At 50.6% G+C, this 21,727-nt stretch overlaps 1 protein-coding gene across 8 annotated transcripts in view; it reads right to left on the reverse strand.

Annotated features, from left to right (window-relative positions):
- TBC1D9B (TBC1 domain family member 9B) overlaps positions 1 to 21,727 on the reverse strand; it is a 38,672-nt gene that overhangs the window by 15,925 nt on the left and 1,020 nt on the right. For 6 of the 8 annotated variants that reach the window (XM_074313338.2, XM_019716947.3, XM_074313336.2 and 3 more), the window contains exons 2-7: positions 19,346 to 19,456; positions 15,037 to 15,155; positions 11,912 to 12,140; positions 10,719 to 10,977; positions 9,198 to 9,405; positions 6,594 to 6,806 (exon numbers count right to left, since the gene is read on the reverse strand). In XM_074313338.2, the coding sequence (XP_074169439.1) occupies positions 6,594 to 6,806; positions 9,198 to 9,405; positions 10,719 to 10,977; positions 11,912 to 12,140; positions 15,037 to 15,155; positions 19,346 to 19,456 (1,139 nt within the window). The remainder of the gene's footprint in view (positions 1 to 6,593; positions 6,807 to 9,197; positions 9,406 to 10,718; positions 10,978 to 11,911; positions 12,141 to 15,036; positions 15,156 to 19,345; positions 19,457 to 21,727) is intronic. The other 2 variants (XM_074313337.2, XM_019716945.3) reach the window with 1 other exon arrangement.

The following is a 21,727-nucleotide window of genomic DNA, read 5'->3' on the forward strand; positions in this document are numbered from 1 at the left end:
CCTGCTCGTCACACTGTGTTCTGCCTGCAGGCACCTGACTTTTAGGTGAGCTCGCCATCGTGGGCAACAGCCTGTGCACAGAGCTTGTTCCCTGGCCTGGGGGCTGGGGGGTCTAGAGCCGGTGCCCACTCTGGTTCTCCCCTCAGCTCTCTCTCTGAGCACCCACAGGTAGGAACAACACTGCTCTTGGGTGGACACTGGTCATTGGCTCCCGGGATCTACTTCCCCTTCTGCCAGCAGCAGTTCCCCATTTTCATGTGGGGGCATGTCTCTCTCCACTCTTGGCCCATGCTTTGTGGGTTCTGCTGAGGCCCTGCGTGATGGCCCCGAGCTAATTAATTAGCATCTCCTGCGGCTGGGGATACTGTGTCACACAGTAGCCACCAAGGAAATGCAGCGGTGACTATAGGAAATGTCAGGATGAGCCAAGGAGGATGCAGGGGCTTCTGCCATCCTGGCACCACACAGGGCCTAGGGAAGACACTCTGCAGGCAGGAAGCCACGTCCAGTGGGCAGAGGTTGGCTCTGACGACAGGGGGCTACTGCATGGACTTCTCGGCTTCATGGACCAGTAAGCTCCCTGGGCGAGCTCCAGGGCTGGTGCCTGCCTGCTGCCCTCCCCCAGTGGCAGGGCAGCACTCCACCCTCTCCGTGATTGTGATGGTTTCCCAGGGAATACCTGTTAAACTCATCAAACTCTACTCTCTCAGTATGTACAGTGTCTTGTATGTCTATTTTACTTCAGTAGAGCGCTTTTTAATAAAAAAAATTAAAAAGGGGAAAAAAATTCTGCTAGGTTCACATCCACAGCCCACCCCTCTACGCTTGGCTGGGGTTTTGAAATGGATTTTGGGTCCATGAAAACACTTTTCCATGATAAACTGCTAGAATCCAGGGGGCAAGACCCCAGTCCAGACCAAGCGTGCCCTGATGCAGAGTCTGCTTCCTGCCCAAGGTGCCCCAAAGGAACCAGGACACAAATGGACCTGTAGGCCACCGACTGACTGACAAGGCTGAGACCTCAGCAACCACTGTCCTGCGTGACACACGATGTCCACAGTGCTACAGTGAGCTCACACGGCCAGCCCCCTATGAGTCCTGCACTTCCCCAGGCCAGGCTCTCTCCCCTTTCTCTGGGTAACCATCTCACACATTCTTCCTGGGCAAACCTCCCAACTGCCTGCCCTCCTCACTTCCTACTGAACCTACTTTCCGTCTCCTATTTAATCGAGGGAACAGAAGCAGGAGCAATCTATGGACGGTCACAGCCAACCCCAGGCCCACTTTCTGTGTCTGTGGCCATGCACGCCAGGCCCAACCCTCCCTGCACCCACACTCGAGACCGTGTCCCTCTCACCCCCAGAATCTTCTTCTAGCAACTGTCCCCTCCACTAGAGTCATTCCTACTGGCCCAGACCATGCTGGCGTTGTCCCTACAGGCCCTCCTGCTCAATGGGCAGTGCTCACATGTGGCCACTTTGTGCAAGCTCCAGCTGTACACCTAGGATCCATGCGCCTCCGTGTAGATGATACACTGCCATTAAAAAGTCACCCCTCACACACACCCCCATCACTCTTAACTGACTTTTATATAAAATTTCTCAAAAGAGTTGCCTAAACTCACTGTATCCTTTCCCCCTCTTAAGTTTGTTTTTGGTCAGAAAGTGGTATATTTATGTTCTAAGAGTCACCTTTATACCGATATCTAGGACCCTGGGTCCCTCATTTTAGACATTGTCGATTCCCTCCTACGGGCAATACTGAAATTAGTGAGTAACCGTTTGCTCCCCTTCCCACTTCCTGCCAACATATAATGTACAGTGATATGCTTTCACTCCTTAATAAGGCAATCAATGAGCTTATTCTACTTCGCCTGCCTCATCTCATGTTTTCACTGTACTCTATCTCCCATATAAAATGTACATACTATTGGTGACCTTTGTTTTTGTTATCCAGTCTTATTTCCACAGGTAAATATGTTCAATGCTCCCCCCAGACCTTCTGCCAAAGCCTCTCCAATCATTTCTTGGTCGTCTGAAGGTTGTTCTCTATCAGATTCCTCAAAAGCTGGTAGATTCTCTGAATTCCCGTGTGTTCCCTACTGTCTGTAGTCTTCACACCTGGATAGAAAATCCCGGGGTCATAGCTTTTTTCTTTTTATTGTGTATCTTAAAATTTACTCAATTTGTATAAAATGTTACTACCAAAAAGTCTGATGCCTCTGATTTTTGTTCCTCCAATAATTTGGTCTTTTTTGACTGCCCAAAAGAATATTTTAATTTAAAGTCCAGTAGTTTTATCAGATGCTATCTCAGTACTGACTATTCTGTACTGATTTTCCCAGTTGTGCAACATGACCTTCCACCAGGCAGGGTCAAGTCTTCTCTCATACTCAGGAAATTTTCTTTAATTATAGTTTCTCTTATTTATTATTCCATGGCTTTGGTTTTCCTTTTTTGGGTTATACAGAAGTTGGATCTTCTTTGCCTAACTTCTTTATCACTTCTCTTGACTATTTTCACTCTATTTTTTTGTTTGCATCTCTTTCTACCCCTACGTCCCTCCATCTTGTCCGTATCCCTGAATGAACTTTCCGTGGTGTCTATTCATTCTTGTGTTCTTGCTTGTATAATTTTCACCTCTGAAATATTTCCATACTTTTTTCTAATTCTTTCCTGAGACCTGTCAATTCTCTCTTCACATTTTTCAATTGACTAGTCACTTTATTTCTGAGCTTTTAAAACATTTTTTATTTATACCATTCTTTAGTAGTTTCTATCACTTTCTAATTCTTTTTTAGATAATTTTAAAATGTTGGAGTACAGTTTTGATCTGCTTTGAGAAAATATTGTTCTGGTTGCTTTCTTTAAAAGATAATTATTGCAAACAACATCTGATAAGGGATAAATACGAGAAGAACTGCAGCTCAACAGCAAAGCATTCGTGTGCTTTCTCTGTGGGGTGTTATTTGGTTGTTTCCCTCCTACAGTACTTTTTATAGGGTGTGGTTATATCCTTCTGTTGCTCACATTTAAATGGCACGACTTTCTGTCCCTTCGAGAGGACGTGTACAAATGGGCAGATGTGGGCAGGGTAGCTTTCTGCCCTGCACAGCTGGAGGGTCGTCTTCTGCTACAGTCGCTCCTTGACCCCCCCCAGTGTCCCTTCCCTGCTCAGTCCCAGCTCTTTTTCCCTCAGGGAGAGCTCTTTCCTTTGGGGAGGGAGCTTTTGTTGGGTATTTCTGTGATCCTCAAGGGCTTGGACCACCCCAGCTTCTCTGTCTTCCCTCAGCCTGTTAGTGGATTCCATGTTTTGTTCTGTTTACTAATCTGTGAACTGGAGTCTGAGAAATTTGTTCCCAGTTTCACTGGTTGTTTCTCAGAGTCATTTGCTGAGGTTTTGTTCAGTGAGGAGTCTCTTTGGCAGGGTCAGGGGAGAGCTGTTTTTTGGTGATTTCTGGATTCCTTGGCTCTTGGGACTGTCAGAGCCCTTTTTTTCCACCCCCACCACACTTGTTACCTCAGCACAGCTGCTGATTCTGTGTCTATATAGAGGAATGCTACACTTGGTGTGACCCCACCTACTGCAGTCTGGGGTTTGTGGAGATACCCTTTCACCTGGTTCTGTTGAAGATGTTGTCTGTGCTTTTACTTTTACCTAAAAGCTTTTAACTAAAGTTGCTCTGTGCATTTTTATGAGGAAATTTGGTAAGATTTTTAAAATTACCAGCTACTACCACCTTGCCCTGGTTGAAGGCCACTTCAGTCAAGCTTTTTTTGGGTTGTACTGAACAATTCTTGTTATACTGAACAATTCCTTCTACTGAACAATTCTTGTCAAGGCCCCCAGGACCTCTGTTTGCCATCTCCAGTTGTCAATTCCTTGTTCTCCATATACTCGACCTCAAATTTCATACATCCAAAACTGAATTCTTCCCACCCTACTCTTCCTGCATCTTCCCCATGTCATTAAATGGTGATTTTGTTCTTTAAGCTGCTCAGGCTGAAACCACAGTGTCATCTTTGACCCTTTCCTTCTCTTCTACCCCACATCTAATCCATCTCTCAGATCTACCTTCAGAATATGTCCTATACACCAACACCGAACAATCCAAAAAGGAAATTAAGAAAACAATTCCATTTACAAAAGCACTGAAAAGAATAAAATACTTAGGAATAAACTTAACCACTAAAGTGAAGGACTTTTACATTGAAAACTACAAAACATTTCTGAAAGAAATTAAAGAAGACACATAAATGGGAAGACATACCATGTTCATGGATTGGAAGATTTAATATTGGTAAGACATCCACTACCCAAAGTGATCTACGGATTCAGTGCAATCCCTATCAAAATCCCAATAACATTTTTTGGCAGAAATAGATAAATATATCCTAAAATTCACATGGACTCTCAAGGGATCTCAAATAGCCAAAACAATCTTAAAACAGAAGAACTAAGTTGAGAGTCTCACACTTTCTGATTTAATAACTTACTATGAAGCTGCAGTAATCAAAACAGTGTGGTACTGTGGAAAGGCAGGTAGATTGACCAGTGTAACAGAACAGATAGCCCAGACATGAACCCTCGCATATATGGTCACATGATTTTCAACAAGGTGTGCCAAGACTATTCAATGGGGAATGAATAGTTTTTACAACAAATGGTGTTGGAATAACTGGATATCCACAGGCAAAATGATGATGTTGGATCCTTACCTCATACCATACACAAACATTAACTCAAAATGGAGCAAACACCTAAATAGAAGAGGTAGAAAGTATAAAACTCTTTGAACAAAACATAGAGGAAAAGCTTCATGACATTGGATTGGCAATTATTTTTTGGATGTGACATCAAAAGCACAACAAAAGAAAAATAGATAAAATGAACTACATAAGAATTAAAAACTTATGTCCATCAAAGGACACAATCATTGGAATGAGAAGGCAACCCATAGGATAAAATATTTGAAAATCATATATCTGATAAGAAGTTAATATCCATAATGTATAAAGAACTTCTAAAACTTGACAAAATCAAACAACCTGATTACAAAAATAGTCAAAGGGCTTAAACAGACATTTCTCCAAAGAAGATATACAGATGGCCAATAAGACATGAAAAGATGCTCAACATCATTAGTCTTTGGGGAAATGCGAATCAAAACCACAATGAGATACCACATCACACCCATTAGAATTGTTACTGTAAAAAAACAAAGAAGCAAACTAACAAACAAGCAAACAAACAAACAAAAAATAAGTGTTGGCATGGGTGGGGAGAAATTGGACCCTTTTGCATTGCTGGTAGGAATATACAATGGTGCAGCCAATGTGGAAGATGGTATGGCTATTCCTCAAAATATTAAACACTGAATTACCATTTGACCTAGGAATTCCACTTCTGGGTTTATCCTCAAAAGAACTGAAGGTAGGATCTTGAAGAGAAATGTGTACACCCAAGTTCACAACAGCATCATTCACATTAGCCAAAGGTAGAAGCAACCCAAGGGGGTGTTTCCCCTTTCCTGTGTCAACCGTGCCTCAGGGTCACCAAATAATTGATGAGAGGAAGTTTATGTTTATGGGAGTATTCCAGCTAATAAACAGAAAGAATGACAAAATTAGAGTACCGCCATCTTGTAATCCCTGACAAATGGCTGGATATGGGTAATGCTCATCAATGACAGGGAATAGCGCATGACAAGATAACCAGGTGTCATATGTGTACCTCTTGGTGAAAGTACACATCACTTCAATCCTGCCTCCAAGTAGACCTGCCACCCAAAACGCAAACAACTGAACCTGAATCTGATCTGAGTCTCTCCACTCAGCCACCCACTTACAGGAAATAAGGGAATGCAGTCAATAGAAAACAAACTTTGAGAAATTCTACAGCACAGATGACCCAATTCCATCAACAAAATACTGCAAGAAAGAGGGAGGCAGGGAGAGAGTGGGGAGAAAGAGAGTGTGCGCGTGCACGTGCAGAAATCTACTCATATAGATAAAAAGGAGTTTAAGAGACATATCAACTGACTGTAAAGTGTGACCTATGGGTACGTTAACTCCAATGATTAAAGTGTAAAAAGTACATCTACATTTGGGGAAATGTGAGTATAAGTATTTGATATTCAGGAATTCTTGTGAACTTTGTTGATGTAATAATGAGATTGCAGTTACCTCTTTAAATGGGGATCTTTCCCTGTACGAATCTCAGACTGAAAGACTGACAAAAGAAAGGCCAGGAAAATGAACCCAAGCTTCCAGGCTGGATGGGCCTGCAGTGTGGCTCTCAGTGCAGCACAAGCTCACAGGGTGGTGGGTCCAGCCAGAGAAGTGTTCTCCCCCGCGACAGGCCTTGAGGCGGACGGAAATGCCAGGAGGACTGGAGGGATATGGCTGGGTACAAAGACCGTGACCTTGGGCAGTGTGTGTGTCTGGACACCTGAGACGGGGGCTCGGTCAAGCTCCCCACCCCAAACCCAGGGGGCGCCTCCCCACCGAGGCCCACAGCAGGGGTCACAGGGCTGCCTGGATTCCCCTCCTTGCCCTGACCCCCAACCTGCAGCTCCCCAGGCACCTTCTCACCTCTGGGGCTGGGTCCCCGATGCTGGAGTTCCTCCCTGAGCCGCTGCCACCAACCTGCTTGGACGGCGTTTTCTGGAGAAAGTCAGAGATCCTCTGAACCAAGAAATCGCGGTCTTTGAGGTTGGCGAACAGGAAGGTCATCTTGCTCTTGGTGCTGATAGACAGAGGGCTGGGCAGGACACTGCAGCTGTCGGCTTTTTCAACAATGGTTACCTGAGGAGGCAAAATCACTGGGTGTTGGTGACTGAGGATGTAACACTGGAAGGTTCCGTGCCTATGAGAGCACAGCAGCCTCAGGCCGCCCTCCCGCAGGCAGGGTGTGGTGATGGGACAGGAGTGCTCAGCTCACAGCATTCACATGCTGACTCTGCCGCTTGCTGCCGTGAGCAAGTTCCTCATGTGCATGTCGAATCATTTTTTTTCACCTGCCCACGGGGGTGAACACATTGGCCCTACTGGACTGTCATGAGGATGGTGGGCCTAGTCGCTGGCCCTTATCAGCTTCCCAATGATGGCCAGTTCTTTCCGTGCTCTGAAGCCCGCCTGGCCAGCCATCCTACACACTGGTTCCCAGAACACTTGCTCACTGTTGCATCTGGGCTTAGCTGTGACCTCAATGAGTGAGGACAGAGCAGCACAGGTATGGAGGTCACAGGATGGGCTTTCAGGGGCCCCTCTGCAGAGCCCACAGCCTGGGATGGGGACAGACAATGGCCATGCAGGCTAAATATGGTCACCAAGGTGGTGAGGGTGACAGGACCAACTGGAAGGTCACCGGGCTGCTTTGTGCTGAAGGCTCCTCTGGGGAGGTGGCGGCTGAGCTGAGACCTACCTGGTGCAGCCAGGGCAGGAGCTGGAGCAGAGGTCAGCAACCACCTTGAGGGGGGTGCCAGACTGGCCTGATGGACAAGGAAAGGCCGGAGAAGCTGGGACTGGGGACGAGGGTGGTGGTGTATGCGTGTGTGTGAACTTATGTGTAACTGTGTATGGTGTGTGAGGCTATGTGTGCATGTGTATATACATATATGTATGTGCATGTTTGTGAGGTGTGTGTGCATGCATGTGAGGGTGGTGTGTGTACATGTACTGGTGTATGTGCATGTTTGTGTGTGGCGTGTATGTTACATGTGCACGCGTGTACGTGTGTGTGCATGTGAGCTAAGACCTGAGAAGGTGGAATGCTCACTGAAGGTCACACAAGTCCACAGGCACGTTGGGGATTCTCCTTATCACAGGAGAAGATGCTGCAGGATTCCATGTGGGGCACTGACATGCTCTGACTGATGTTTTAAACTGCGTTGGCTGCTGTGGGAGGATGAGTGCTAAAAGGGGTTAGGTGTGGGTAACCTGAGGTGGCCCAAGCAGACGATGGTGTTGTAGGTGGTGACTGTGGAGAGGAAGGGACGTGCTGTGGTCAGGACGCAGGAATGATGCCAGGTCAGAATCAAGGGTGGCCCCCACCTTTCACTGGAGCAGATGGAGGGAAGGGGTGCTGCTGCCGGGCTGGGATGAGAAGAGCACATTTGGGTGTGCAAATTCAAGAGCCCACCACACACGTGTGTGCAGCTGGCTCTGAGTGAGGAGGCCTGTGACCCCCTGGCTGGGCCACGCTGGGCCAGGGCCTCCATCCCGACCAGCAGCAGAGCCCTCCCGCGAGCACGAGACGGCCCTGCTCCCCAGTCAACCAGCACTCTCTGCTACTAGAAACAAATGTCAGGTGGAACAGATCTGGGGCCTAAGGAGACCCCTCAGTAGCACCCATGCCTCGGGGCCAGGCCAGTACAGCGCCCAGGACAAACGCATGGGCCTGGTGCCAAAGAGAGCGTGGGGTCAAGGGCCATCTCTGAGCCCCTCAGCTGGGAGCTTCTGGAGCTGTGGCTCTTTCGAGTTTTTTGCTTGATTTCCTTGGAGAACCGAGGTGGCATCCTCCTCCACACCTCTTCATAGCTACACCTGTAACTCGAGGGCTTTGGACAAATGCCGGGAAGGTGTCACTGCTCTAGGTATTTACAAAAATCAAAATACTATGTTGTAACTTAAGAAGCTCCCTGTGCTTCAGCCAGTGTGCCCTCCTGGGCCAAGAGCAAAGGGAGGCCTTGTGACCAGCCCTGACCGCGGGGTCACTGCCTTTTGTCTGGGTGGGGTCCTTTCCTTCACTGTCCACATTTTGCACTGCAGCACAGGACAAAGGGCCTCTACCTCTGACAGGTGAGACTTGACCTCCATCCTGACAAGTGAGTGCTGACTTCTGATGACACTGCTTGAGCCTGAGCCACAGTCAAAGCAGGTGTCGGAGAGGGACAGTGAGGTGGCCTCTGAGAGTGGCATGGCAGGACTGCTGCAGGGTCAGCATCCTCCAAGCTCATCCAAAGTAGGGCTCTGCCAAAGTCCAGCCGCAGGCCAGGAAGGGAGGATTGACGCATACTCCCTGGACCCTGATCAGGAGGGCGCAGGTCCTTCGTGAAGTTTCCGTATGTTCCAGGGTGAGCTCTCCCAGTACACCAAAGCCCACTCCTGTGGGGCCTGGCACCGGGCAGGCGCTTTCTCACCACGTGCCCGCCACGCGCCCATCACTGAGTGCCGAGTTGGGGCCCCGGTGCTCACCTCCCTCAGGGGTATGATGAGGTGGCAGGCATCCTCCTCCTTGCTGGCGAAGCAGATGTAGTTGGTGGAGATGAACATCTGACCGGGGATGTGCAGCTTGCTGAATGGCGTCCACAGGGTGCAGGTCGTGTGGCCGTCCAGGCGCTCATCCCCAGGCAGGCGGAACGTGGCCCGGTAACTCTCATTCTTGGCTCGGGCATCCAGATCTCTGGGAAACCACAATGCAGGCAGGAGGGAAGGGGACAAGAGTTGGGTTTCCACATGGGATCTGGGCTCTTTGGGGTCCTCTCATGACCAAGTCGTGCCCAGGGATCTTACAGTCCAATAAAACATGCACCTTAAATGGCCAAGTAAAATGTGGGACATTCGTACGACCAACCCAGGACTGGTCAGCAAACAACATGCTCTCTCTTAGACCTAAGGGCTATGGAGGTCACCTGTAGGCTGACAGGGTGACATGTCGCTTGCCCAGAGGATCTCTGCACCCGCCCTGCTGCTTCTCACTGGGAAGACCCAGCCCCACCTAGAAAGCAGGGTAAGGACCTCCCAACAGGCAGATGTGGAGTTAAGACTAAAACACATGCTGCTGCTGCTTGATTTAAAACACACACTTGCCTGGCCTATGACTGTGAAACGGCCTGGCACCCTGTTCCTCAGCCCTGCAGTGACTCGGACCTTGTAAACACCTTTCTCTCCCCAGCTCCATAGAGGCTGCCAGCAGCCTGAGTAGGGCCTGGAGGGGACACCTTGATGGCCAGTGCCAGAGACTGCCAAGTACCAGCCCTGCTCCTTTTCCTTCCAGAAGGTGCCAGAAGCCAGGCCATCGCTCACACCAGGAGAGTGACAACTTTGGACAGTGCTCTGGTCCTGGAGATGCAGCCCAGGCCCCGGGCCTCGGCCATGGCTCTGAGCACATGGGTGTGAATGGGCTGTGGGGCCCAGGGCTTCATGGAACCTCCGTGCTCCCAGACAGCCTTGTGAGTTTCCTATGAAGCCACGATGGAGGAGCACAGACAGAAGTACTCTGGAGGGGCTGGCCACCATTATTGGTGCTTTTGTCTACCAATCCCCACAAACAGGCAGAGACCTCAGACCTCCCTGGCTGCACTCCAGCCCCAGGCCTGGCCCCATGGCTATAGCTACGAGGGGCCACTGGCCAAGGGGTGCTGAGAGGAGCTGTCATTCACAGGGGTGGAGGCTGTGCACCCTGGGACCTGGCCACTGAAGTCGGCCAGAGCAGCCTCCGAGGGCGCCTGATAGGTGGTGGGGACAGGCTGGCAGCTGGCTGCAGGCTCACATCCTGGCTCTACTGCTAACTCGCTGCGGGGCCTTGAGCCAGTTACTCAGCCTCTCTGTTCCTCAGCTTCCACTCTGAGACCACGGAGTGTGTGCAACCTCCCCATCATGGGGTGGTGAGAGAGAACTTGCTTCTCAGGACAACCCCTCTGCGGCTCTCGGCGCCCTCCCGCCACCACACCTTCCCCGGCCCCTACCGCAGGTCCTCCAGCCCAGGCAACGCACCGCTTCAGAGCCGAGATGTTCCGAAGCGGCTGGGCGGACCTGGGCGGCGCCCTGTCCTCCAGGAAGCGCTCACTGTCCAGCAGCTGACGCATGGCCAGGTTGGCCAGCTGCTCCATGAGCTTGAAGGTCTCTCCAATGTTGAGGAACATGGAAAAGAAGAGCTCCTGGTCTCGGGTGTCCACGTGGATGCTCTCAGGGAACAGCAGGGTGGCGTTCTTCTCCAGCCGCGTGACGTCCACCCACTGCACCACGAGGCTCACTGGACGGCCGCAGAGACAGACACACCACCAGGTCAAATGGGATGGAGGGCGGGCTCCTGACTCCCACATGCACCTGGCACCCACTGGGGGGAGTTGCACCCTGAGCCTAGCTGTGCTGGGACATGTGCTCCATGAGGTGACGGTGCCATTGGGGTCTCCACTGCATCCCCGGCCAAGCCCGCGCCGGCCCAGGAACAGACTGGGTGCACGTTTGCCCCACGAATGGCTAACATGACATGAATGAACATGTGCACATGACCTAGCTGAGATTCTGGCCCCAAGAAGCCCCATCTAGCGGGAGTGCAGATGTGGGAACAGAAGTCACCACACGGTGTGACCAGCACAGAGAGGACACCAGCCAAGCAGGACAAGGAGGTAGGTGCAAGGGCGGGAGGTCTTGCTGGGGTTCGGAAAGGCAATACTGGGACAGCTGAATCCCTGGGGGTTCTTTGTCAGGGTGAGGTGGCAGCAGAGGACACTGGCTGCCCCTGGGGACTCTACCTTGCATCCAGGGCTTCCCCCAGGGAGGGATCTACAGCGCCAAGGCACGGCGTGCCCTGCAGCCGCTCATGGACATGCATGCCTCGACTACTCCACTTCACAGCAAGAGGGCAGGCCCCGTGCAGAAAGTCACTATCTGAAGAACCATGCCGGTGGACAGACCTGGCAGGAGCCCCCAAGAGTCAGTGTGGGCCTGGCTCACATCTGGGTGTTCCTGTCTGGGCCAACGCTGAGGTGGCAGTTGGTTTTGGGGAGACCCTGTGGTGGGTGTGTGGGGATAGAATATCTGGGGAACGAGAGGAAACAGACTCCTCAGGGACTTCAGCTGTCTGGAGGTGGTGAATTTTCTGGAAGTGAGGTGCAGGGGCAGAGGAACTGAGGAAGACAGGAGCAGCTGGGGGACGGGGGGGCCAGAGAGGTGCCCGTGCTCACCTTCCTTGCCCAGCAGGAAGGAATAGAAGCACAAGTGGTTGACGGTCAGGTAGAGCCAGCCCTGCCTGGGCACGCGGCCCTTCCAGTAACTGCAGGAATAGTAGTTGACCAGCTTCTCCCCCTCGGGCATCCCGAACTGCTTCCGCATCTTCAGCTCAGCCTCCTTAAACTTCCCGGGGTCCTCGTCTCCCAGGGGCTGCAGGTTCTTGTTCTCTTCCGCGATGATACCCTGCAGGAAGACGAACACACTGGTTCTCAGCAGGTCCAGGGTTCCCGTGGCCTGGATGGGCAAAGGCCAGAGCAGAGCCCGGGGAACCAGGTGGTGGCACCAAGACGCCAGCCTCAGGGCCACAGCCGAGGTAGGCACCCAGTCAGCTGCTCTGGCAGCACGTGGTCGAGGCACGTGGTCGGACAGATGCTGCACACGTGACTGGGAAGCTCCCTCAACTCCCTGAACCATTAGCACCACTGGCCTGGAGCAGTGACTTTTTACATCACCACTGATTTCTATACAGAATTCCTAAAAACTGCACACAGTAGAAAATTATTCAGTGAAAAGGGACTCTCCTGCCACCCCCGAGGCCACTCTCCGGGTTTCCTTCCAGACACGCAGGCACTAGTGTACCTTTAAGCAGAAACGTGCATTTCTCTTTCCCTTTCTTTACTCAGATGGCTTTGTGCTGTGGCACTGTTCTGTGAAGCGTTCTCATGATGACGTCTTAGAGAAGTTCTGTATTTGCGTCCCTCTCCCCCATATATGGGGGGGGGGGTCCCTGCCACTCGACCCCACCCACAGACCAGCTGCAGGGCCCAGTCGCCTCAGGGCACATCCATGCTAACTGCATCCTGCCTGCACCTTCACTGGCTCAGGGTGCCCAGGATGACACTCTGGGCCACAGGGCCAGCCCAAACCTCTTGGGGTAAGAGGCTCTTAGCACACTCAGCTCAAAAGGTACACACTGACCTTCCAGGTTGATTACTCAATACACTAAGGTAATTCATGGCCAGTGCTTGTGGCCTCGCCTGCTGCTTACGCTGGGCCTCCTGTCCCACCATCCGTGGGCAGGGAGGACAGCCAGGAGGCGGGCAGGACCCGAAGGGGAGGTGTGCTCCACGCCGTCTGTCTCAGAGCAGCCGGCACTGCTGCAGCTGTGACTTCAACATCTCTCCCTCAAGATCCCTGTGGTGTCGGCAGAGCGCTCCTGTAGGAACTGGCTCTAATCTGGGCAAAAGGCCCGGCAAAGCCCTCTCATTATCAAGGCCCTGTCTTTGTTTCTCCACCCACTGTAACCCCTCCAGTGGAAAGCACAAGGTGGGCCCTGGACAGCCTGGGGGCCACCACTGGCTGCCCTGCCCCTGGGGCTACCTTCCTGGGTTTCCACCAGCAGCTGCACCTGGGAGACCCCCAAACAGGGAGCAGAGGGGCTGACACAGCCTGTCTGCATTCTCCACCGGCCTCTACTCAAGGAGTAACGCTCCGCACCAACGGAAATGAGCCTGCCTGGCTCACAGCCTGGGATTTTCCGTTTGTTGGCAGATATCGCTGGACTGTAAAAATCACAGGGTAAACTTTCAATTCTGGATTCCATGTCTTTAATAGTTTTAGGAATATTCACATTTCCTATTTCTTCCTGAGCCTCAGTGTCAGTTCTGTGATGTGGTAGGCCAAATAACGGCCCCCAAAGATGTCCACACCCCAATCCCCAGAACCTGGGAAAATGTGACCTTTCAGAGCAAAGGGGACTCTGCAGATGTGGTTAAGTAAGGTCTCTGAGGTGGAGATCCTGGATTATGTGGGTGAGCCCAAACTAATCAGAGGTGTCCTTTTAGGAGGGAAGAGGGTCAGGGTTACAGGGGGGATGAGAAGGGGGACTGACTGACTGATCGGGAGATGCCACGCTGCTGGCACTAACGATGGAGGAAGGGGCCAAGAGCCAAGGAACACGAGTGCCCTCTAGAAGCTGGAAAAAGACTCTAATAAAGTGTCCATCTTGTCTACATTCTTAAGTTTATAGGCTTAGTGGCCTAAAACAACACAAATTCATTCTCTTTCCATTCAGGAGGTCAGCCCTTCTTTGTTCTGTTTTGCGGATTGCTTTGTTTGAGCCTGGCATATAGGAAGCAGTTATATTATTATTCTTATCGCTATTGCTGTAGCCGAGCTTGCCCACGAGGACAGTGAAGGCTTGCTGCTGCCCTCTGCCTGTTTCTCTGGAGCTAGGAGGCAACACAGGTCTTGCCTTGAACCCAAAGTGCACAGAGAAGAGCTGAGGAACTTTTGGTGCCGTCTGCCAGGTCTAGGAAGTGCTGGTGTCATGAGGTCACAAGCGCCCAAAGCAACTCAGCACCATGAAACTCTGACCCAGTAAGAGACCTCCCAGGAATCTAACCTAAAGCAATAATCCAAGAAAGAAAAATGACACATACATCCAGGTAAACGCTCATTATCGTGTTAATTATCGCACAAGAGGAAACAGCACCATCTGTTTTTACATATTGCTACACTTTTCATAACGATCACCTTGATGGCTGTAAAACATTCCACTGAGCGGAGCACATATGACGGACCCAGGCCCTGAAGAGTGCGCAGCACAGGACCCAGGAGGTGCCCAGGACGCGCAGCCTCATGGCTCGTGCCACAGAGGAGAGCGTGCTGCTCCCCGACCAGCGGCCTGCGAGGCACTGCGCCAGTCTTCCAGCGGACGTGTTGCGGGGACACCCTGACTCATATGAATACACCGCAGTGTAAATTGCGAGGAATGGAATAGCTGGGTCAAAAGGTGTGCATTTTTAAGTCAGGTTAGTTTTATAATAGAAACATGGCTCCAACTCTCCTATCACGTCCAGCGTCTTGCTCCACCAGCCAAGGAGCTGGCGGGCAGCTTTGTACCTCTATGCGAGCTCTCAGGCCCTCTGGGGGAGTGGGAGTCCCAGAGGCTGGCCAGGACAGACAGGGCCTGCGTGGGCAAGGCACTTCCTGCCCCTTTCCACACCAGGAGAATGGCATGGACATTTGGCTTCCACCTCTGTGAAATGGGGATAAGACTGCCATCATCTTGTCTGAAGGTGAAATAAGCGGACATGTGTAAACACGGCCCACCCAGAGAAGCGCAGGTGAACCTTACGTGTATCTTGCCCTTGACGAAGGTGGTGATATCTTCCTCACTGTCGAAGACGGACAGAGTCTGGAGTAAGTTGTTTTCCAGCCATTCCCAGTGTTTTGTAATCTCTTTGCGGGAAGAACCTAGGGGAGGTTTGGTGGAGTAAAGAAAAGGAAAATCACACAATTACCAGGCCTTAACCCTGAACTCAAAGAAGAGTGATTACATGGGTGACCTAATTTGCTATGTCCAAGTAACTACAATCTTTAAGGTGCTTACTGTTTTCCTTCTTAAGCTTTACATATATGTATATTACAGAAGTCATACACGGTCCTATAAAAATGAAAAATAAAAGAATTCAGGCAGACTTGCAGAGGGTTACACGGGAAATAAATCCTCTTTACCCTAATGCTGAGTAAGAATGACCACCAGTTTCCTATGTGTCACGCCAGAAATGGTCTATACAAGTTTGCTGACTTACAAAGATTTTTCTTCGAGCTAAAAGGACATAATGTGGTCTTCGATACACAGGTGACTCACTAGACACAGTCAGATTGGGTGTAAGTGACAGGAGTCCACAGATGGTAGCTGGAGCTTCCTGTAGGACCCCTCGCCCTGGTGGTCCTGGCCCCTGGCTGCCGGTTCCCTGGGCAGGGCAGGCCGGGCAAGGGGCTCCCACCCCCTCTGGAGTCAGATGCACCCACCCAGGCCTTTGCAGGCAGTGCTCCTTCCTTTTCCGGCTCACATCACCGCCCTGCTCTTGTCTCCTCTGGGAAGCCCTGTCTGACCCCTTCAGCTTCTGGCAGGCCCCCAGTGTCTGCCTGCCTATGAGGTGGTTCTCCCTTCCTCAGGGAGGGGCTCTGGAGGGTACTGAAGGCCCAGTGCAAGTGGAAAAACAGAGAAGGCAGCCCAATGCCATTCCCAAAGGGCAGAGCAGCTGTGCAGTCGGCTCCCAGCAGGGAACTGGGCAAAGGCGTCCCAGGAGGAGAAGCAAAGGGATGTTGGAAGTGTCAGCCTGGCCTGGTTTCCCTGCCCCCAGCACCCCATTTCTGGGGGTTTTGCATGTGCCAGACATGGGGTTTGCACTCAAGAATTGCTTTCTGAATCAATCAATGCAAGAATAAGAAGAGGTGTGAAAGCCCGGCATTCCCTTGGCTATCCTGCACGGGACAGTAGATGGATCATGAGCACCCCGATGGCCCAGTTGATCCCGTAACCCCGGGAAGGCCCACACACTTGGCATGGAGGAGCCTCAGCAAAGCCACAGTCCAGCACGGCTGTGGACCAGGCATGTTTGCTGAGTACCTGATCCCGGGCACCCCCCCTTCCCTACCTGGAAATACTCTTCCACCAGCTGAAAACTCAGCACTGACCCCGCCCTGGGCCTGGCTGACCCAGACCCAGACACCTGCTCATTGCTCTGTCACATGTTACAGCCTAGCTGTCTTGGTTGGGGTTGATGCTCGTTTCTTTACATTCATGGCAGCAGCTCAGCACCCTAGCAAGCAGTTCTCAGGAAGGACCTTCTCCATGGGCCTGCACGAGGACACCCACGTGAAAGCAATTAAATCTGGGCTTATACAATTCACAGTGAGCCACAACAGGCAAGCAAAACTACTCTGGACCAGTCATACATTACTGTTTTTCGCTTTTTTTCTTTGCATGTTTATTACAGTCTCCTTCCCTGGTCTGGTTAGTAGGGGAAGGGAGTTCTTTCTCTTTTTGCCAAGACCCACATTTGAAGTTAAATTTGCACGTGATGCAACTCTATTGTATCACTCCCTTTTACACACATGTTCTTGGCAGCCTAAAACAGAAGAGATCTAATCTACACTGCGTGTAGTTATAAATGTTTACATGTATACATTTAAAAGAATTATTCGATAAAAGTAACAATCTTCATTTAGTACTAAGTAAACACTTCAATTATGCCACCTCCATGCTGGGTACTGGGAATAAAAAGAATATAAAAGCTAATTAAATTAATCACTGCCACTTGTTTTCAGAAGCTTTTGTGGATTATTTTATTTAATTCTTAAAGCACCTTGGACACAGGTACCATTATTTTCACTTTATAGCAGGGGTGTCAAAACTGCGGCCTGCGGGCCAACTGCGGTCCGCAATCCATTGTTAATTGGCCCGCAGCAAATTCCAAAAATGTATTTAGTTTACTTAAATAAACCAGGTGAGGCAATACGTACTTCGCCTCGAGTGAGTGGCCCGGCTGTTTGTGTATTTTACCATATAAGGCTCTTGGTAAAAAATATTGAAAAAAGTTTTGACACCCCTGCTTTATAGGATGAAACTGAGGCACAGAGAGGTTAAATTGCCCAAGGTCACAGAGCTGGGAAGTGACCAAACCATAATCCTAACCCAGGCTGCCCAGCTGCAGAGCTACCCTCACCCTCAGGGAGCTGCCAGTCTGGCAGGCGAGCCGGCAAGTCCTAAGGAGCAAGAAGGAAGGGTGGGTGTTCGGGCCTGGGGACTCTGGGAAGGTTCTCCACAGGAGGTGACATCAGAGAGGGAGAAGGAAGTCAGGTGGACGTGGGGGGATGCGGTGGAGGTGGGAACTTCAGGCCCTGTCAGTGTCCTGACTGGCTGAAGGCCACATGTGAGCTGAAGAGAGGAGGACAGAAATGGAGGCAGGCAGATGCTGGAAGTCCTTCAGTGGCCAGCTGAGATGCCAGCAGGACCATGTCTGGTTTTGGAGAACTGAGGGGGCGAGGGTGAGTGTAGAGGAGGAGGCATGGCAGACGCCAGGGTAGGGACAGGGGGCGAGTAGGAGTGGAGCAGGTCAGTGTGTGGCCTGAGGCTAAGGGCCGGGGTCCCCCAGCGCCAGGCCCCGCTGCCTCCAAAGGGGTTCCCGCACAGCACGGCCACACCCTCTCTACCCACAGAGAGGTGGGTTTCACTGCCACTGCCCCCTGACCATCTACTCCCCAACGAAGAACACTGCTGAGACAGAGATGAAAATCTCAAGGGCCCATTAAGAGCTAAGCATCTCCTCATGGCCCAGGTACACACAAACCATCCTGGGTCCCACTCAGGGACAGCCCCCACCCCACAGGAAGCCCCTCTCCCCTGTGGGCAAACCAGCCTCCCAGTGCCCCACTCAGGCTCTGGGACCAGGGCAGCAGGGGTCCTACTGGCCATCCAGCTTGGCCCTGGACAAACTCAGCTTTCTGAGCCTTTATTCGTTTACACAAACGGGCAGGACACCTCTGTTCGGGTCCTGGCAAGGGCTGTGCTGGCTGCTGCCCATCCTATGACTTCAGCTCTGACCCCTCCTCTCCTGAAGCTGGGGTCCAGCTGTGAGTACTCTCGTCCTCTCTTCTCAAGTCCCCAAGGAAAACCATTATCCTGGGGAACAACGATACTGTAGCTTCTAGCATGTAGAGGTATTCAGCATAGGGGCATAGGGGCGTGAGCAGGTGCTCTGGGTTTGAACTACCGTTCTGTGTGACCTTGGGCAAGTTACTTAACTCTTCTAGGCTACACTTTGCTTACTTTCAAAAGAGGGGAAACCAAAGTTCTGCTTTCTGGAGTTGTTGGGAGGTTATGACTGTTTTATCCGAGTGACCTCAGCCAGATGCCCAGTGGAAGGGGACTTCCTCCCAGATCCTCAGAAAGGGGTGTGTGTTTCCTCCTGGGAGGACAGTTGCAGCTGATTCTCCTTGTTCACAGTAGTTATGTCCCAGAGAATCTCCTAGAATACTGATTTCGTCAAGACTGCTCCCAGGGGAGCAGCAGGGCTAAGTTCCTTAGAGCCTCTGGTCAAATTTTCATTAAAGATCAATATCAAATTTTGTTTTATGCATCTTTCTGTTTAAAGGCACCTTATTAATATAAGTTAATTACCTAACCGTGAACTCGCGGCCAGCACACTGTCACCCGGGCCTGAAGAAAGCTCAGACAGCATGTACTGATTCCACAGGGACACTACCCAGCGCTGCCGCACTAGCTGGGGACACTTTAAACAACAAACTATCAAGAAAAAACAACGGGAAAAACATGGCACTTAGGGCACGAAAAGGACACTTACTTACGGTTTGAGATGACAGAAGAAGTCAGAGGGGCACCTTACTCCAACTCAGCTGGGAACCTGCTCTATATGTGCTCAGTCCCACAAATGCCCATAAATGACTCAGGACACTGCTGGGCTCGGGGCCAGCTGAGCTGCCTTCCTAAGCGGGACACTGGCCTGCGCTGTGCTGAGGGGCACTGCTGGGCTCTCAGGGGGCAAGAGCCAGCCTAGGGACTTGGGCTGCGTCCCCTCCCTCCCGGCCCCCCTCAGGGCAGGCCCTGTGCACCCCTCAGGATCTAGGGCACCTACCACTCGCCACCGTCCAGTAGATCTGCGAGTCTTGGGTCTGGTGCAGGATCCGGTAAGGGGCCACGCGGGCACTGGAGTCCAGCACCACGTCCAGGGTGCCCACAAGAAGACCTGGGAGCAGGGAGAGAGGTGAAGGGTAAGGGAGGGCAGCACTGAGAGCTGAGCCTGGCGGCCAGGGCGGGGCCCAGGGGGAAAAACACCTGCAGCACCTTCTTCCATCAAATGGCTGCTTTTTCCTCAAAGGCAGCTGGTATCTGATCCCTATCACAAAATTCCCTCCCACTTCTTCCGGGAAGATGCTGCTTATCCTCCTGACGGAAGCAGGGGCACAAGGTTTCTAAAGCCCAAAGCTTAAACAATCTGGAGGGCACTCTTGAAGAAAAACACAAAATTAGGTTTGAAAACAAGTATTTCTCTAGACTGAGAAAGTAAAAGTTACAAATTAAAAACAATACCACAAACATCACAAAATCCAGAAAAATTATACAATGTGTTTCATTAACTGCCAGACACATCTCTTCAGATAAGTTTCTCCCTTCCCCACGGGCATTCGTGGCTGTGTATTCTGATGGCTTTTTTCATAAGATAGTAATTTCGTAACATCATTTTCCATATACACAACAGGAAGATAATGTAGTATGAAAAGTTTAAGGAAGTTCTTTGCAGCTTCGAAAGTCATGACTGAAAAGGACGTGCAAATTTTTAGAAGTGTCCAATTTGAGAAAACAGTAATGCAGTTTTTTTTCCATCTTTCTGAAGCATTTTAGGGCATTTCAAGTTTTTCTTCTTATCATGTACACCCTTTGTTAATGTCACAATTTCTCCGACAAATCAGAGGAAATGTCTGACTTGATTCATTCCTCTTCATTAACTGAATTATCAAGCTATCTAAAAACTTGTTTATTGTTCCTATTCAAAATTTATTTTTTCCTTTTAGTGAAGTGCTGCTTTTGGTATGGTCTCAAAATATTTTGTTACCCTTTTCCTGTTGATGTTAGAGTCATTTCTATTAATTTTATTACTCAAGCTTCAACATTTTTGTTTCATATTCCATTTTAATCATTTTCCCCCCTCCAGTCTTTAATAAACGATCAATTACAAAAAAAAAGGAAAAAAAAAAAAGGTACTCTTCACATATGTCCAAGTCAGGAGTTTGCAACTTCTCACTTGTTTTATTGAAATTTTCTAAAATGCCTTTTTAAATTGCAGTTAAAGTAGCATATTCAAGCTTTATCAGTATTCGGAATAAACGTTTTTTCATGATTTCTGTTGGAGTTTTTCTGGTCTTGGAAATTTAATTTTCATCCTTACACTGTTGAATTATGAGAATTATGAATTATGAGACCTGAAAGCTTTGTAATGGATGGACCATCTCATCACACTCAGACTCTTCAGTGAGGATTACAGGTTGGCATCTGTTTATAAAAGACAGCTGGAATGAAACCACGTCACTAACTGTTCCTTTCCTCGGGAGATGGTCAGGAGACCATGATGTCTATGATGGCACAGGGAAGGCCATGGCAGAGGCAATGGCAGGGCTCACGAAACCTAGCTGGAGTGAGTTCAAGAAATGGTTTCCTGGGGGATATGGAGAGATGAGTGAGGTGGAAAGGGCCTTCTCTGTGCAGGACGGGGGAGATGGTCCCACTTGCTGAGACCATCTACGGAAACAGTACAGAACAAGCACTCAAAGCAGCCGATCTGACACACTGGCACCCTGGTGCAACAGAAGGTACTGGGCACCTGCACCTCAATTTCCAACACGGGCTTGCAGTAGCTTCCAAGGGTGAGCACTGATCAGCCTCTCCAGAGGGGCTTCTGTTTCATCTCTACTGAGCAGCCTGCCTGGTTAGGAGGCCAGTCTAACACTGGCTCCGGTGATTCTCCAGGCTGTTGGGAGGGAGCCCAAGGCACTGAAGGGAACACAGTCTTCTTGGGACCAGTATAGCCTCTTCCACACTAGGAGGTGCGGCCCAGCAGAGGCTGGCAGTGGTGGTCTCCCATGGGAAGCCTCTGCATTTTGTGGGACTATATTAGCTGCTCATGTTTAAAATCAGGATGTTTCATGGAAAATTCTCTTGATAAATGGGAAAATCTGGCAAGATTGAGCCCAAAGTCCTGCATGGCAATAGCCACCAGAGGGGCACAGGCACTGGTCCAGCCCTGAGCTTGACCCAGCTCTGCTCTGGTAGTTCCTGTGCAGGCCCTGAAGCACGAGGGGCCTCAGACACCTGCAGAGGCAATGCCCAGGGGACATTCCTTGGATCTCACAGTCCACACAACCCCAGGAGGGGCCTGTTCAGTCTCGTCCTGGGTGAGTGGTGATGCCCATACAGGCACAGAGGCATATCGTGATTAGCTCAGCAGGACACTGTATACTGG

This window comes from Rhinolophus sinicus, chromosome 5, assembly GCF_057876585.1.
Source record: "Rhinolophus sinicus isolate RSI-liver-muscle chromosome 5, RSI-T2T, whole genome shotgun sequence".
Taxonomy (NCBI): Eukaryota; Metazoa; Chordata; class Mammalia; order Chiroptera; family Rhinolophidae; genus Rhinolophus; species Rhinolophus sinicus.